Source organism: Limanda limanda, chromosome 20 (genome assembly GCF_963576545.1).
Source record: "Limanda limanda chromosome 20, fLimLim1.1, whole genome shotgun sequence".
NCBI lineage: Eukaryota > Metazoa > Chordata > Actinopteri > Pleuronectiformes > Pleuronectidae > Limanda > Limanda limanda.
The window spans coordinates 12737837-12754118 of NC_083655.1; the positions used below are offsets into that span (position 1 = coordinate 12737837).

The window sequence follows — 16282 nt, forward strand, 5'->3', positions numbered from 1 at the left end:
TTGTAAGAAGCACACACACACTGACACACACACGCACACAACTGGTGATCCTTTTCCTTTTGGTTTTTATGGTGCTGGGTTACTGTTTAACATCCCCACCCTAGTTTGAGTTTGTTTAGTAAATCGATCTAATGACTGGACTATGGTGGCGCCATCCAGTGTGTCGCTCCATGAATTAGAGACGCTTAGCCCTCCAACCTTCACTTTTTAATGCTGTCGTGCACCTTTACCATTTTCCGATTTTCACTGTCACTCAGAGATTAATGTTGCACTGAGGTGCTGCTCACCACCGAGGTGTACAGCGGCACGACTGGATAAATGCACCTCCCAGACAGAAAGAAAAACGCAGGTGAGTCACTTCTCCCTGTGAAGTGTTGTGTCTTTCGCTGCCTTTTTCGAAATACATGTTGTTTCTTTAGTGGAAAAAGTGAAGTCTACCTTGTGCCTCTTCTCCAGGAAGTTTGGTAACTTGTTCTGCTAAATCACGTGGTTTTGTATTATGGTGGTAACATTGCGGCTGTGCCCCTTCACACACATACACACACACATACCCTGGCTAGATGTCCTTTAACCAGAACTAGTGCCTTATAATTTTTAGACACAAACAGCAAAAGTGGTTGTCCATATCTCTCTTTTGTGTGTTTGTGTCTACTGAGATAGCGTTGTCCGTACTCTGCTTGCCGGCAGCATTTTGCAGAAAGAGATAAGACCCACTTCGTCATGCACGCTGTGCCATAAAGATCATGTGATAATCCATTTCACACTCTGTACAAGTGACTCTCTTAATGTGTTATAAGAGGGGAAATAAGAGGGCAACGGATGAGCTGAGCAGGAAGACAGCGCTGCAGCCACTGCGACTGCACAACACCTCAAAAGTAAAATGACACAATCCTAAAACAGCAGCCTGAGGTAACACTGACTGTGAGCAGATTGCAGTGGTGAAGTTTTGCTGTGACTGTATCTAATATTAGATTGTCAAACCCTGTGGCTTTATGCTACCTGGATATATCACCTGACACAAGTACATTTATCTAAATTCTTAAAGGTGAATTTGAGTTTTTACTAAGTGGTGATATAAGCAGAGAAAATACAATAGTAGAAACTCAGGGACCAGGATTTATAGTGAAAAAGACATGTTAACGTCCTTTATAATCCCAGGAAGTAAAAGTATTGCGTAAATTAAATGAATTCTTTGAGTCACGTATATTTCTGTTGATTTACCCACAGTCTACCTCATATTTGTGGTTTAAGAATCAAACAATATGGCAGCAAACAATGTTCCTCTGAGCTGTGTATTGTCACTGTGTACAGTTTACTAAGGGTCAGTTTGGAGGCTGCTCTTCATCTGTAACTATTAAAAGCTGTAATCTAAATAGAGGCGGCGGTGTTATGGCCAGTTCACACAGAGATAGCCTCTTAGCGCTGGGTTTTATGGCTGCAGAGAGCTTTCGGTTGCTGGGCGGACTCAAGGTTTCGTCCTTTACGTTCCTGCTTGGTTTTCAGCAAAGGAAATCGGCGTGCCGCTTATTAATTCAAGTGTTTCTAAGAGTGTATAATTGATTTATTTTGGTATACATTTTTAAATCCATAACAATCTGTGACTTATTGACCTTAGTTAATGTTTTCTTGATGAGTGTTTGGAGAAGCTTTTTTATTATATTAGTGAAGTGAACATAAACCACCTTTCTGAGTAGATTCAGTGTTTGAAATCAATCACGAGGAGGGTATGACTTGTATTATATATTCAAAATCTAAATGGTTTGTTATAAAATACATTATTCAGCTAAGCAATGATTCACATTCCTTGTCTTTGCACTCAGCAGTGAAAGATGAGGTTAAAATGTCACTTGAGGCTTTCAACCAGTCAACCAATAACACTTTGAGTTAAATAGATTTTTTACTTTTTACTGACACTGACGTTTTTTCCTGTTTCTAAGCCTCAATGCACAACGGCTGCACGGTATGTTACACCCAGCTATAACTACTCACTCTATGCATTACTGTATTTTCATGCTTAATCCCGTCTTTTTTCATACGTTCAACACTTTGACACTATCTAATCCTAATCCAGGTGCAGTTTTGTAAAGTGAGGGTAAATTAAATCTTGTACTGTCATGCCGCAGTGCTCTGTGTCCGACCTGTGGCTGTTTTGCATGATTGTGACAGTGTGACCGGGTAACTTCTCCACTTCTCACGAACCTGATGAGTCAGGAGGCCACATCTCACTGGTCTAGTTAAAATGTAAACTCTCTCTCTCTCTCTCTCTCTTTTCCCACCTCTCACCCTCTTCACTCCACTCTTCTGTATGAACTAGTCGTTTTATCTCTTATCAACTAGGTTTATCCTCCTGCCTGCTTGTACACTGTAATTGTGCTTTTCCTTTTGACGAGTTGATCTCACTTTAAAAAGGTCTAGAATTGTTCCAGCAAGACAAATAGCTTCAGCCCTGATTTCATTACATTGCCTCCCAGTAGGATGAACTGGTATTTCACAAAGACAAGAACTCCATAGTCTCACGGGAATTGCAACTTTTTATCGGTGGCAACCATATTGGTTCCCATATATGACGGCTGCCATCTTGTGTTTTGGAGCCAGAGCCAGGACATTAGCGATTAGGGGATGGAGCCGCGGTAGCAATGTCTCGTTCTTGATACACACACAAATTTACTGGAAAAATCTACACCGAAAAATCATCAGCGTGATTCAAACTACCTAAAATAACAGAAACCTTATTAATCCCAATTTATTTGACATGTACTTTGATGTCGTAGTTTGATCCGTGCCCCATTCACTAACAGGGAGGAGGCAGGATTTACGACCTATACTGTAGCCTGCCACCAGGTGGCAATCAAGATGCTTTGGCTTCACTTTTGAGGATCAGCTATTTTATATGTCCTCATATTCAGTTTTATGATTTTACTTTTTACCTATCCTGGATGTTACTAACATGCAAATAGTGTCACACACGCTTCCAAAAATGCATCCGTTACAACCGCAGCTACTCATAAATACTACTGGCATGTGTCAAGTTACATCTACGGCTGAACGTATCTCTCCAACATTACCTATCTACACTAGAATAACAAACCTGGGTGTTTCCTGTACCGCTTCACTGCACATGTGTACCACCGATCTCTCATTCCCAGGAACACAGCATTCAAATCATAGTTTTACAACTGTTTAAGGTCAAACAACTACAGTACTCAATTTACATGACTCGAATAAACTGGATAGTGAGAAATAAGTAAAGTTCACTGATTTAACATTAGAAATGATCACCTTTAACAGTGATGACGTAGCGCATCAAATCCCCCATAATACTGCCTCTTATCATTTATAGCCCTATCTGACAATGCTCTGAATGGATTACCTTTAAGCCACACAATAAGATTTAGTGCAGTGAAACTCCCAATATAAAATGGATGGGTTGGGACATTTTAAATGGTTCATGGCAGTAAATTCCTGTCCTGAAACTGGAGGCAGGTCACTGACTAACTGGTCAACTTCTACTCCTAATGTTAAATGTTTGGTGTCGTCTGTTTCTCTTTCACATGCATTTCTTATTTGAGTAAGAGCTGAAATAAAACCTTTGCATATCCTGTTGCACATTGCTTGGCTGGTGGCGTCCGTCTACTTCCTCTTCTGTTACATATAGAACCGTCTGTTGGAAGAGAAAGAAACGAATGTCTGAAAATTCTCATTATCTTTAGAAGCGATACAAATGTTAACAAAGACATAGGCGATAAAATCTCTTTCTAAGTTTCATGGAGGTAAAACTACTATAACGTTATTTGACAATCAAGAGCATTTGATGGAAGAAATAATACTTAGAAACTTAAGATGAAATTTAACAAGAGTTAAGTCAGAATATTATTAGATTAAAGATTTTTTTAGGAAATAAGCAACAGAGAGAGAGACATTTTTCTACATTCCAGATCTTAACACAGACAACAGGCCAAGCTTCTGAACTTCCTCCTTTATCAAGACTCCTTGCCTAAAAACTATGCCTTTATCCTCGTAAAGTTCTGACGGGATTCCCGTAACTTTGCGTTTTTTATTCTTTTACCATGAAATGAAATGATAAAATATGCCTTGTGGCAATTTAAACCATCAATTTACTTAAAAATAAGTGTCAGTAAAAACAGTGCAAGAGGTCACCAAGGTTAATCTCAGTTGAAATGTTTTACAGTATATGGCCAGTAAATTTAGAAAAGCCGTATAAACTTTTATGAGCAAAGGGTGGGATGTGGACCTGGGAAGTGTGTTTGTTGAAGAGCTGATGGAAGTTATCAGTGTTTTCCACTTCACTCTGTGTCTTTATAGATTATATCTGCTGAGGTGGTGCTGCTATTACTCTACTATTGATTAGATTAGGAAGCCGAGGAAGGACACACACATGCACACACCCCAACACACACACAGAGACACACACACACACACACACACACACACACACACACACACACACACACACACAGCCACCCACCCGCCCACCCCTCTCTTGCATGCAGGTACAAGTGCAGTGAAGCTTCCACATGAAAACCCAAACTGTCAAAATCTCCTGAAATCTTCTCTCATGGTTTAAAAACAGAGGGAGAAAAGAAGAGGCAGAGGGGGAGAAGGGAGATTACTCTTTCACCACTATCTATCTTTTCCAGTGATAAGTGTGAGGGAGAAGGACAGATAAAGAAAATGTAATAAAGCAAGAAGTCTTAGCCACGAGGGCTCCTCCCCTCTCCTTGTCCCGACCCAATCAGATGGGATTACAGACTCTTTATTCCAAGGATTTCCCTTGTCATGTCTGAAAGAATTAGATGAAGCGCAGACAGGAGGCTAGGTGAGGGGACAAAGTAGAGAGGGAGACTTCAGAGGGAGCTGGGAAGAGAACAAGGGAGGAAAGAGAGAAGACGAGTGTGAGGAACTCGGTTGAAACGGGAATGAAGTATCCTCGAGCTCCTCAGAGTAAATCTCTGTTAGATATGGAAGTAGCAAACTACTGTGAAGGCCTGGATCCATCGTACAGCACACTGGGCTTTGAGAATGCAGAGGTGCTGTGTGGCGGAGGAGGTAAGTGTGAGTGCATGCAGACAGCTACACACACACACACACACACACACACACACACACACACACACACACACACACACACACACACACACACACACACACACACACACACACACACACACACACACACACACACACACACACACACACACATACACACGAAACCCATGTAAAAACATAAACTAAACAGGTGCATTGGGGTGACACACGAACAGCATGAGTGTGTTAGAATTAAACAAATGCAAGTACACACCCCCCCCCACACACACACACACACACACTGATCCACATCCATATTGATATCTAGATCATAGATACATGATCTCAGTTAACTGGTAACTTTAACAGGCGTTTGTTAAAGTCTTTTGTTCAGGTAAACATTTACCACAGCTATACCAGTGTATGAGAATAACAGTATGGTCAGAGAAAGGAGAGTATTAAGCTTTGAATGTGTCCCTATAATGGGAAACCTCAGCTGTGGCTCAGGTCGAGGAGAGGGTCGTCCACTGACAACAAGGTCAGGGGTTCAGTTGTTGGCTCAGATTGCCCCTGACGGTTGTACATATACATATAAGTGCTGTAGGAACGTGTGGGTGAATGGGTTGATGTGACTTGTACTGTAAGATTACTGTAATCTTACTTAACATGGTCCACATGACTGAATTAAGGGATCTGCAAACTCATTTTAAAGGTTCAGTGTGTAGAGTTTAGTGACATCTAGTGGTGAAGGAGTATGTTGCAGCTGAATACACCTCACCTCACCTACCCGTTACAAACATGAAGGAGAACCTGTGGAAGCCTTCGGTTGTCATAAAAACTCAAAGGGTATTTGGTTTGTCCAGACTGGACTACTGTAAAAAAAAAACATGGCGGCCTCTGTAGAGAGGAGCCGCTCCTGATGTAAATATAGAGCATTTAAATATATAAGGACTCATTCTAGGGTCAAGAAAACAACAATTCGGACAATTTAGATAATTACACACAAGTGAAAACATGACTAGGATTATTTTATGTTCAATTTCTGCCATTAGATCCCTTTCAACTAAATCTTACTCATGGAACGTTTAAAGCTGGCATGTGTACAATCCAGTTGTCTGTTGCTTTTGCTTGTACGTGAAGGGGTGAGTCTGCGGTTGTGAAGGAAAGAGAAAGGGTTGGGTACAGGTTGTAAAAGTGTGATATCTGAATGTTATTGAAACAGTTTGGTCCAGAATTGCAGACATGTTCCATAAAAAAAAGAAAAACATTTTATTGAAGAGCGAGTATCTCCCACAACGATGCGCTGATGTCACCTCAGCATGTGAACTCAGAGTTCCTCCCACACTGACTACTCCTGCCTGATGTGGGACCGGCGGAGAACTCTGTGAGGAGGATGTGAACACGCGGTGGAACCAGCTGAACTCTTAGCGTGCACGTGCCTGTGTGCGTGCTGTGGCTCTGGCCGAGCAATAAACACATAGACACTGATGATGATTATGGTTTTCATTATGGCTGCAATGCTGCTGATAATGATTTCAGTGCTGATGACTGTAATTCTAATTATGTTGATAACGTTGAGGAGATGAAATTGACAATAATGTTAGATATGCTCGGCAATTGAAAGGCTATATAGTCTTTCTCCTGATATATATTTTCTTAACCCACATACTGTGCAAATCAAACACCACACAAATGATTTAGTTTAGTAATACAAACATCTGCAAAGTGTGTACTATAATAAACAAAAATGCATTTACTACAGTGCTAGAAAAATTGTTTTTTCGAATAAAACAATCCTTCAGATATTGTAATAATGGCCAAGTGCTAAAAAAGATTAACTTCAAGCAAGAATTAGATCCTGTTTTCAAGCCCCTGTGACTATTGCCACTTTGCAGCACAGAAACAATTGGTCATAAGTCAAATCTTTGGAAAATCTTTTGAAAATATGATAGATTTTGCTGTACTGCGAGAAGAACTATTAACATCGATAGAGTGCATATTTCCAGTAAAGCCACGTTTTTTTCAGATCCAGATTCTTATTTGCATCTGCAACAAATATCAGTCCCCTCAACATCCTGGATTTTCTTCATCACGATCCGTGAATTATTTGAGAAATTGACAAAAACCTTGAAAAATATTCTATCTCACATGGCTAAAGATGTAGTGAAAATTACCTGGATCCACCCCCTGATGTGGATCTGCACCAATATTAAATGACTTTTTCCTTGACCCTTCCACCAAGTTCCATCCTGGAGTTTCTATTTAATCAGGCTGAAAACCTGGCGGAAGCAGCACCACAGGGATCAGACTCACATACTCTCCTGAGTCAACTTACATTCATCTAGGCTTCTCAAAATGCAATCACAGTAATTTGCTAGAATAAATAACAACATAGAAAATTGTGCTTCAATTAGACAGAATAACGCAGTGGACTGTCAACACCACGCTATCAGATATTTTCTGGATTGGTACTTCATGTGTGTGTTTATGCACGGGCAATTTACCAGTGTGAATGTTTTTCTTCTGCAGACAGCATGCCAACCGAGCCGAGCCTCTCCGGTCCGGACGGAGTCGGCAGCAACTGTGCGATCTGTGGAGACAAAGCCACGGGGAAACATTACGGGGCGTCCAGCTGCGACGGCTGTAAAGGCTTCTTCAGGCGCTCCATACGCAAGAACCACGTCTACACCTGCAGGTGCATACAAAAAATACACATATATATATATTAGTGTATATATGTGTACATGTATTGCTTTCTTTTCCCAGTCACTATAGCGTGATGCAATGTCACATTAGAACACTATGTTACAGTACACCGTGTCATCATGTGTCTTGCTCTGTCAAACTACTTACATCATGACACGTCCATCACATGCAGGTTCAGCAGGCAGTGCATCGTGGATAAAGATAAGAGGAACCAGTGTCGTTTCTGCAGACTCAACAAATGCTTCAGAGCTGGCATGAAAAAAGAAGGTATGGGAACTTTGGATTCTACTTTTAACATGAAGCGATGTGGTGTCCACGCTTTTCGAGACATCCACTCAAAATGTGTATTTGAGACATGACCTCGTGGCACTGGAGGAAGAAAAAAAAAGGCAGAGAAACTGAACACAGTTTGAAGATGGTTGAAATCGCCTCAGCCATAAAATAGGTGATTACTTAGCGTGTGTGTATTTACGAGGGGTATAACCTTGGCATGGGGCTTTATGACACCTAATCATGTGTTATTCAAACATGTTGTTCTGGATTGCCACTGGTTAATGTTTGACTCCTCACTCTGATGCCAGCCTGTATGGCTATTTTCCTAAATATTAACTGCCCCATTGTCTGCCGTCGCGGTTTGAATTCAGGACTTTTTTTCACCTGGAACTTTAAATACCCATGAATACTTATCTTAGGGAAAGTCTTGGGAATAAGAAACCAGGAAATAGACTTCAAGCCCTGATGTGCTGTTTCTTCTCTGCACCCTTAGATTTCTCTTTTCTTTCCCACGCACAGTAACGTTGACTGTATCGTTTTTTTATTTTAGCCGTACAGAACGAGAGAGATCGGATCAGCTCTCGTAGAAGCATCCCCGACTCCCAAGACCTGCCGCCCATCACTATTCTGGCCCAGGCAGAGTCGCTGTCCCAACAGGTGACGATCATCTATGTGCAACTCCTATTTTCCAACCAATATCTAATGTTATGTAAGTGACTTAACTGAAGACACGCAAGGGAATTTAACTTTTCATTGTCTCCAGATCACTGCTCCAGTTGCAGTGGCGGACCTATCGGAGCAGAAGTCGGCCACAGTGGGGGACCTGTGCGAGTCCATGAGACAGCAGCTACTGGTTTTAGTGGAATGGGCCAAATACATTCCTACCTTTGGGGAGCTGCCCCTGGACGACCAGGTGAGTGAGATGCAATGCATGATGGGTAATCTGATAATTAGCCTTTGATGTGGATGCTCCCAGGTTGTGTCTGAATTGATTATAATGTAAAGTGATCTCATCGGCAAGAGAGAAAAACGTTCTCGGACACGACTTGGCACATTTTATTGTTTACGTCATTCTTGCAAGAATATTACAACAAGGTTGGCCAGTGAAAATCTAATAATCAATTTTAAATGTTGCATTATAAAGCACTGTAAAATGCCATATCTACTAAATAGTGGTTAGTGGGTGTTTTTTCGGACACAGCCACTCACTGTCTTGTATTTCTTGAATCCCATTTACAAAGTAAAGCTCAAAACAGTGTCTCTCCAGCATTTTTGTCTAATTTTGACATTGCACTGAATGTGGTTTTGTGGGTGTGAGAGTGTGCTCGCCTCCACCTTCACACCCGATTAGTGATGAATATTCGAAGCAATGATTAAGCTCCTCTGAAGTCACTTCAACCACACACTTCTTCAAGAGTTTGAGCTCACACTCCACCACTACAAGTGTGGTGGCCCCCTGTGTGATGTGGCCGAGGACAAACGGGGAGGCATTGTCCCATTGTTTGTGTTCTGTGTTTAACCGTGGGCGTGTGTGTCTTTGTCTCTAGGTGAGCTTGCTCAGGGCTCACGCGGGCGAACACCTCCTGCTCGGGGTCGCCAAACGGTCAATGGCGTTCCAGGACTTCTTGCTTTTAGGTACGGACTGACCACGAGAAAAGAGAGCTTTATTAATGTGTGGCGCAACCCGGCGGTTCGACAGTGATGTGTGATCAAATGTTGTGTTAGCTGAGAATGATTAACTCCGGGTTTCTCTTTCTTTCTCCGGGCCCTCACAAAAGTCTCCCGTAAACAGCATTGCTCATTACACCGGAGCGTTTACCAGCATCGTGCTGTAGGCGGATGTGTCAGCGGCACACACTCAAGGACTCTGTGTTACTTCTGAGGACCTTCCCAGCACTCCTTCATCCTAACCTTGACTCAACCCCTTACACGGGATTAACAAAAGTCTACAAGATTCAACTTATCTTTCTCTCTCAAGGCTAAAAACCGTTTCAACTCGCGCTTCCACACGAGCACGCCCAAGCACTCCTCGCACGTGCACACCCACATGTCTTTCTCTCCCTTTCGACTCTCTGTAAAACAGACCAACTCTCTCTCTCTCTCTGCCCACATGCAGGTAACGGCTGCGTGATCCACAGAAACAGCCCTGAACAGGAGATATGCCGGGTGGCCAACCGAGTGCTGGACGAGCTGGTTCAGCCCTTTCAGAATATTCAAATAGACGACAATGAGTACGCAGCGCTCAAGGCCATCGTCTTCTTTGACCCAGGTAATTCCAAAAGAAAAGGATTGAGATGAGGTTCTGGAAACTGTAAAAATATCAATAAACTTGGCACAGACCTTAATGATGTTTTAGCATGAGTTATTATTTGTATTGTTAATATGTTATTTGTAATCTCTTTTCATCATTTAAATTCACTAGATCCAGATTTGGATTTAGATTTCCACCCGAATTGCACTTTTTCATAATTTTTTAAGTTATTCTCTGCCCTCTAACCTGGATCCATACCAACATTTCCCAGTAATCTGTCCAGTAAATATTGTGAAAAAGCAAAGAAAAAGCAAAAGCATAAAGAAAGTATCAGTAGAGAATAAAAAACGGTGGAAACACTATATTTCACATACTTAAAAGATTAAATCAACAAATTAAACATTTTATTTAATGGTATCATGTTTGAAACCTAATGCCATTTCTATCCAGATCCCTCTTCCTCCCACGTATCCTAGAATCCCCCCCCATACATTTTCCACATCCCCTTGGCCCACTCTGCCCGCCCTGTTGTCTTCCCTCCACTAAATCCCTTACTTTTCCTTCATGCCACAGTTTTACCATTCCATCAATTCCAACCATATCCTGCATTAATTCCCGTATCTTTCTTCTCCTCCCTCCCCTATCTCACCCTACTCTTCTTCAATCCCTTCATCCATCCCTTCCGTTCTTTGCCCCCCCCCCAATCTGCAGATGCAAAGTCTTTGAGGGACCCTTCGAAAATCAAGGCCATCCGTCTGCAGGTAGAAGTCAAGCCAGCCTATTTCATCGGTTTATACGCTACCTATCATTTTACATTGAACAAAGGCAGTACGCTCACACCGATGGCCACCTGTGTGTGTCTCCAGGTTCAGATGAGTCTGGAGGACTACATTAACGACCGGCAGTACGACTCCAGGGGGCGCTTCGGAGAGCTGCTGCTCCTGCTGCCCACCCTGCAGAGCATCACCTGGCAGATGATCGAGCAGCTCCAGTTCATAAAGCTCTGCGGCCTGGCCAAGATAGACAACCTGCTGCATGAGATGCTGCTGGGAGGTGAGAGCCTGAGAAAATAATAATGGGGTGACCCTCGGCAAGAGCTCAGCAACATTTCCCCTTGAATAATGTTGGTGCAATTGGTGAATAAAAGATGTAGCAGGAATATGGTTTGACTTTATATAATCCACATAGGTATAAAGCCAAAGCCCAAACATGCAACCTGCTACTGAAGCTGCTGCTCAGAGACACAGCAAACATCATCTAAATCTCTGTATGAATAAGGCAGCATGATTTTTGAGATACAATGCATCAAACATATTCTAAGCAGGGGAATCACAATTCAAACATTTCAAGATGATGTAATGAGCCGTGTTTTTCCATTAATGCTCAAATCAGCTTCAGAATATGACGGCCTGACTCGTACAGAGGTCCTGGTTTAGAAAGAGCTGCATTCATGTTATTTTTCAACATCTTGCTGAAAAGTGAAAGTAATATGAAAAAACCTGGTGCGATTTTAATATTTTTATATTTAAATAATATTATAAATTAAAACTTTATATGTTTAAATTATCTTTCATATCCCATTATAATCAACAGTACATTTTTCATTAATTTTTACAACATGTATTATATTTTCTATATTTAATAATAGATTTAAATTAACTAGTTAGATAAATAAGCTCACATAATAAGCTCAAACATTTAAGAAAGTTGAATTACATGATGTCCTTCCACATTTGGATCCTATTTCTTTATTACTCTGGGCAGAGATATGCTGTGATAAGATGAGATGTGAAATGCAATGACTCACTGATTTTCTAATGTGGGCGACACTGATACTCAAACTTTGCTGAACTTGCTGCAGGGCTGCTTTCAATGGATTTGATCCATTTTAAATGTAGAACATGCAAACACGCCAATGTTAAATATCACACAGTGCCATAGGAGATCATGATTCGTGTGTGATATAATGTTAGAACTACCCAATGCAGCTAACAGTGGATTGAAAGTGGCTGTGTTGTATGTTCAGGCTTGTCATCAGAGCCTGCTCACCTGCACCACCCAGCACACGGCCAGCTGGCCCAGGACCCTATGTCCGGACACACACTGGTCATCGGCTCCATGCCCGTCACTCACACTCCCCAGATAGGTGAGAACCACACTCTTCACACAAAATCACACAAAACTACACACACTCACACAGGCACATTGGAGCAAATTTGACATATCATTTATATTTCCTCATGAAATGTCCCATTTCCTTGTGCCAGGTGCTTTTTCCATTAGCAGCTGAAACTTAATATGCACCCGAACAGGCATCCTGAGTGTCATAAAAGTGAATGAATCATAGGATTGATGAGCATTGGCTGTATTCTACGCTTCCATTTTAAAATAAAAAATGCATTTGCCGATATTACCCCAACTAATGGCCACACGAGAATGATGTGAATGAATCGAGAAAGGAGCAGCTATAGATGGCCATGTCCCGTGGGCCACATTAGATGCACTTTACACACTCAAAATATAGATATGTTCCTTTTTCCCAGAGAAAAACATTTTGATTAGTTAAAAAGTACGATTCTAATGTGCCAATGTCTGCTCTCCTCTTCCCTACAGCCTCTCCTGACACTCCCATCCCGTCGCCCCCGCAGGGTCCGGTCCCGGAGATGTACAAACACTTTCCCCAGCCGCTTTGTCCTCCGGCCAGCCCCTCGCCTCCCTTGCAGACAGACCCCTGACGTCCCCACCCCCCCTCCCCGGCACACTCTCTCCAGAGAAACTGACACGGGATGTGCTCTCTTGCCCTCTATTCATCATCCCAGCCATGATATAAAACTTATGAAAGCAATCTGTGTTCAGGTTAGACTTTGCCCCCCCAATGGTGGTGATGTAACAGTAACTCTGATATGATTAAAGCTGCCAGTATAAAAAAAAAACTCCGGAATGTCAGTTTCAAATTAGGTGACTAATAAAACACCACTGTCGGTTTTTAACCAGTCGAACATGCACATGGATTTTTGTGGTCATCTGAAACTAATATATTAGTTTCCAGTTCAGTGTTCACTCACTCAGTCTTGTCACTAAGTTACGCTGCACAATAGAAATAAAACTTATCTAAACTTAACAAATCATAATTCCAAAGCAATATTTTACTGTGTGGGAAAAGTAGATTCAGTGGTTTGGATTTATTACTGAGCCACAAAAACTATAAAGTATAAATTATACGATGGCAAATACAGAGCAAATTCTTAACAAACATGTGTTCAGCAGCTTAACATAATATAAGGGGTATTGTAGTCTATGGCCAAGGTCAATGTAATAGCAATATAAATGTCATTTATAAATAAATTGTACAGACATAAGTTAAATGCAAAACATGTGGACAATTATAATATTTCATGAACTTGCTGTATATACTCAAATTGCTGATTAGAAATATTTGAATAATCAATTTCAACTGTCAACTCCTTCATAATTGTTTTTAATTATCTTTGTATTTTTCTATTTTGGTTCATGTTGATAATATGTACATTTTGTAATTTATAAATTAATTAAAATTTGAAGAACTGGAGTTTGGATTGTTTGGATTGTGTGAGAGTCACTGAACACCATGATATGGTACAATAGCACCCTCCTACTGTAAAAAGAGGATAGTGCACCAATTGTAAGTGGACTGCCTGTACAAAATGTTGTATGCATCAGTACATCCAGTGAAATGATTGTTCGTCCACTCATTCCTTTCCCTGCTTTTATAAAACAGGGGGAAATTGTGAGATGGAAACAAAACTAATTTATTTCCTATTTATCTGTTGCTACAGACAAAACAACAATCATCTCAGCCCTTTTCCTTTTTTTCTTCCCTATTTGATCCTGAAGGGAAAACCTATATTGACAGACAGATGATGATAAATTGACAGATATGTATTTCAATACGCTCCCCCCACACACACAATAACACTGAACGTGATTGGCCCATTACTTCCCTCATGGAAGTCATCATGCAGCCTCACACTTCCGTTGGTGGGAGCTGTGCAATTTGTATCCAAAGCTTTATTGGCGAGCTATTGAGACCTCGCCGCCGGATGATGTTGCTCATCTAAAATCAAACTAGTCCCCCCCCCACACACACCAACCGTCCATCTGAGAAAACACAAACCCTAAAGCCAAAGGAGAATATCAAATGGAAATATAAGCTGAAACTGAGCCGTACTGGGGCCAACTGTACTTTTAAATCTGTGATTTTCTTTTATATCTGTCCACACAATCATCTTCTCGGGGGTTTATGTGCGTGTGTGTGTGTTTGTTCGCAGTGGATGAGACCGGAGGATAAAGCCGAGAGCTCTTATTCCCTGTATATTGTTGTGTGACTCAGAGAAAACACTCAGGTTATTTATGGCAGAGGATATGCAGTCCAGAACCAACATGGCCAAATCCTCCTATCAACTCCATAATGGACAAGCCACCTGGCTCAGGTCAAAACAACACCACCTACAATGGGAGGGCGTGTGTGTCCACTGCAAATGTGTGTACTCTCTTATGTGCAATTTATTTATAATCTGTCCGTGTGCATGTGTTTACTCTTTCCAAACCTGTGTGTGTGTGTGTTTCTTGGAAGGGTGTGCATGTGTGCGTGTACCCATGGAGCTTTAATCAAAGGCCTGCAGTGAGGAGATGTGGGGGCTCTCTCTCTCTCCCCCCCCTCAGATAAAACTGTGTGTTAGCATGCCGGTCACATATCTCATCTGAGACGCACCGCTCTCCTCCCCACACCTCACCATAGCCAACACTGACAGCATGCTATTACACACCAGGGTGACGTGCTCGCTCCACCTGAGGAGGACGGCGAGGGCGAGAAATGAAGGGATGAGGAGCCGGAGGTGGACGGAGGAGCGCAAGGATGGACAGGAGCATGGTTTGTTTTGTCTTCTGTCGGTTTTGTTGATCACAGTTTCACTTTAAATTTAGTTTTGATTTGCTAACTTCTTCTGGGACTTAGGGGCTCTGGACTTTTGTCACACATTTGTTCATTTTGAAATATGAAGACTCACAAATTGAGAGAGGTTCCTTTTTCTTCTCAACACCCTGAAAAAGTTTATAAATATATTCATTAAAAACAGTCATATATATCGTGGGTTGTCAAGATCCTGATTAACTTCCTGGTCATCTCTTCATCAAATAAAATGTTCCCTCTATCCACCCATCAAACATTCACCCTCTTCCTCCCATGACCACTAGATGGCAGTGTAAGTCTGTGGTTTTGCAACAGACTTTTTTTTTGTTGCCCTTTATTAATGTACTTTGTCCTTTCTTTGTCATTCTAGGTCAAAATAATGAGATCAATGTAACTACAAATCTTTTAAAATCATACTTCTGGAGCCTTAAGCCTACTTCCTGAGTTGCAGCAGTTAAGGTGGAAACCTGTATCTCATTTCATTTTTTAAGCATTTTTAACAAAAGTGAGAAACATATTGACATATTATTCATGTTTATTACAATTTAAAACAGCCCTTTTACATCTTAAGTTATATTAAAGATGCTATATATTATATTTAGATGATTCCCAAAAAGAGTGTATCAGATTTTATTTTCTAATTTAGCTTTACATGGCTGTTTCCAAGTTGTTTGAATAGATTTCTGTCCGGAAAATAGGCTGCAGAGATTGCAAAGTCACTGACTCCGGCTCTGCTCCGTGCAGCGGAATATTGTTGCTGCAGTCTGAAATGAATGGCATGTGTCAAACATCCCAGATTAGAGCCGGAGATTGCAGACTATCATTCCTCACCAGTGCATTTAGCCATAATTCCCCCTCTGTCTCCCGCATATACGACTATTCCTCCTCCAGGAGACACGGTGAGGCTCTATGAATCTCTGCCTCCAACTCTGGAATGAATTTAAAACCTCTCCTGAGTGATTTTCTGTGTCTCCGTAATGCTGCCGTGTGTGTGTGTGTGTGTGTGTGTGTGTGTGTCGCATGCATGTGTGGTTTCTGATTCAACCACAGCATGGGGA

General features: G+C 41.5%; 1 protein-coding gene across 2 annotated transcripts; it reads left to right on the forward strand.

The window, feature by feature from the left end:
- The first annotated feature begins 134 nt into the window (after positions 1-134).
- On the forward strand, positions 135-13822 carry hnf4g (hepatocyte nuclear factor 4, gamma). Of its 2 annotated transcripts, none has more exons than XM_061093476.1 (11): positions 135-349; positions 7576-7741; positions 7925-8019; positions 8576-8682; positions 8789-8938; positions 9573-9660; positions 10142-10294; positions 10988-11037; positions 11143-11329; positions 12303-12422; positions 12890-13819. In XM_061093476.1, exons 1-11 carry the CDS (start codon positions 319-321, stop codon positions 13009-13011), a joined length of 1269 nt encoding a protein of 422 aa, XP_060949459.1. In that variant the 5' UTR covers positions 135-318; the 3' UTR covers positions 13012-13819. The 2 variants fall into 2 exon arrangements, with proteins under 2 accessions (XP_060949459.1, XP_060949460.1); XM_061093477.1 differs by lacking the exon at positions 135-349 and adding an exon at positions 4688-5067 and having other exon boundaries at positions 12890-13822.
- The last annotated feature ends 2460 nt before the right edge of the window (positions 13823-16282 follow it).

Excerpts from the sequence above, each read along its gene's own strand:
- hnf4g (XM_061093477.1), top strand. The coding sequence starts at position 4,938 with ATGAAGTATCCTCGAGCTCCTCAGAGTAAATCTCTGTTAGATATGGAA. Across the intron at positions 5,068-7,575 it reads GGTGCTGTGTGGCGGAGGAG|ACAGCATGCCAACCGAGCCG; the intron begins GTAAGTGTGAGT and ends TTTCTTCTGCAG. Across the intron at positions 8,020-8,575 it reads AGCTGGCATGAAAAAAGAAG|CCGTACAGAACGAGAGAGAT; the intron begins GTATGGGAACTT and ends TTTTTATTTTAG.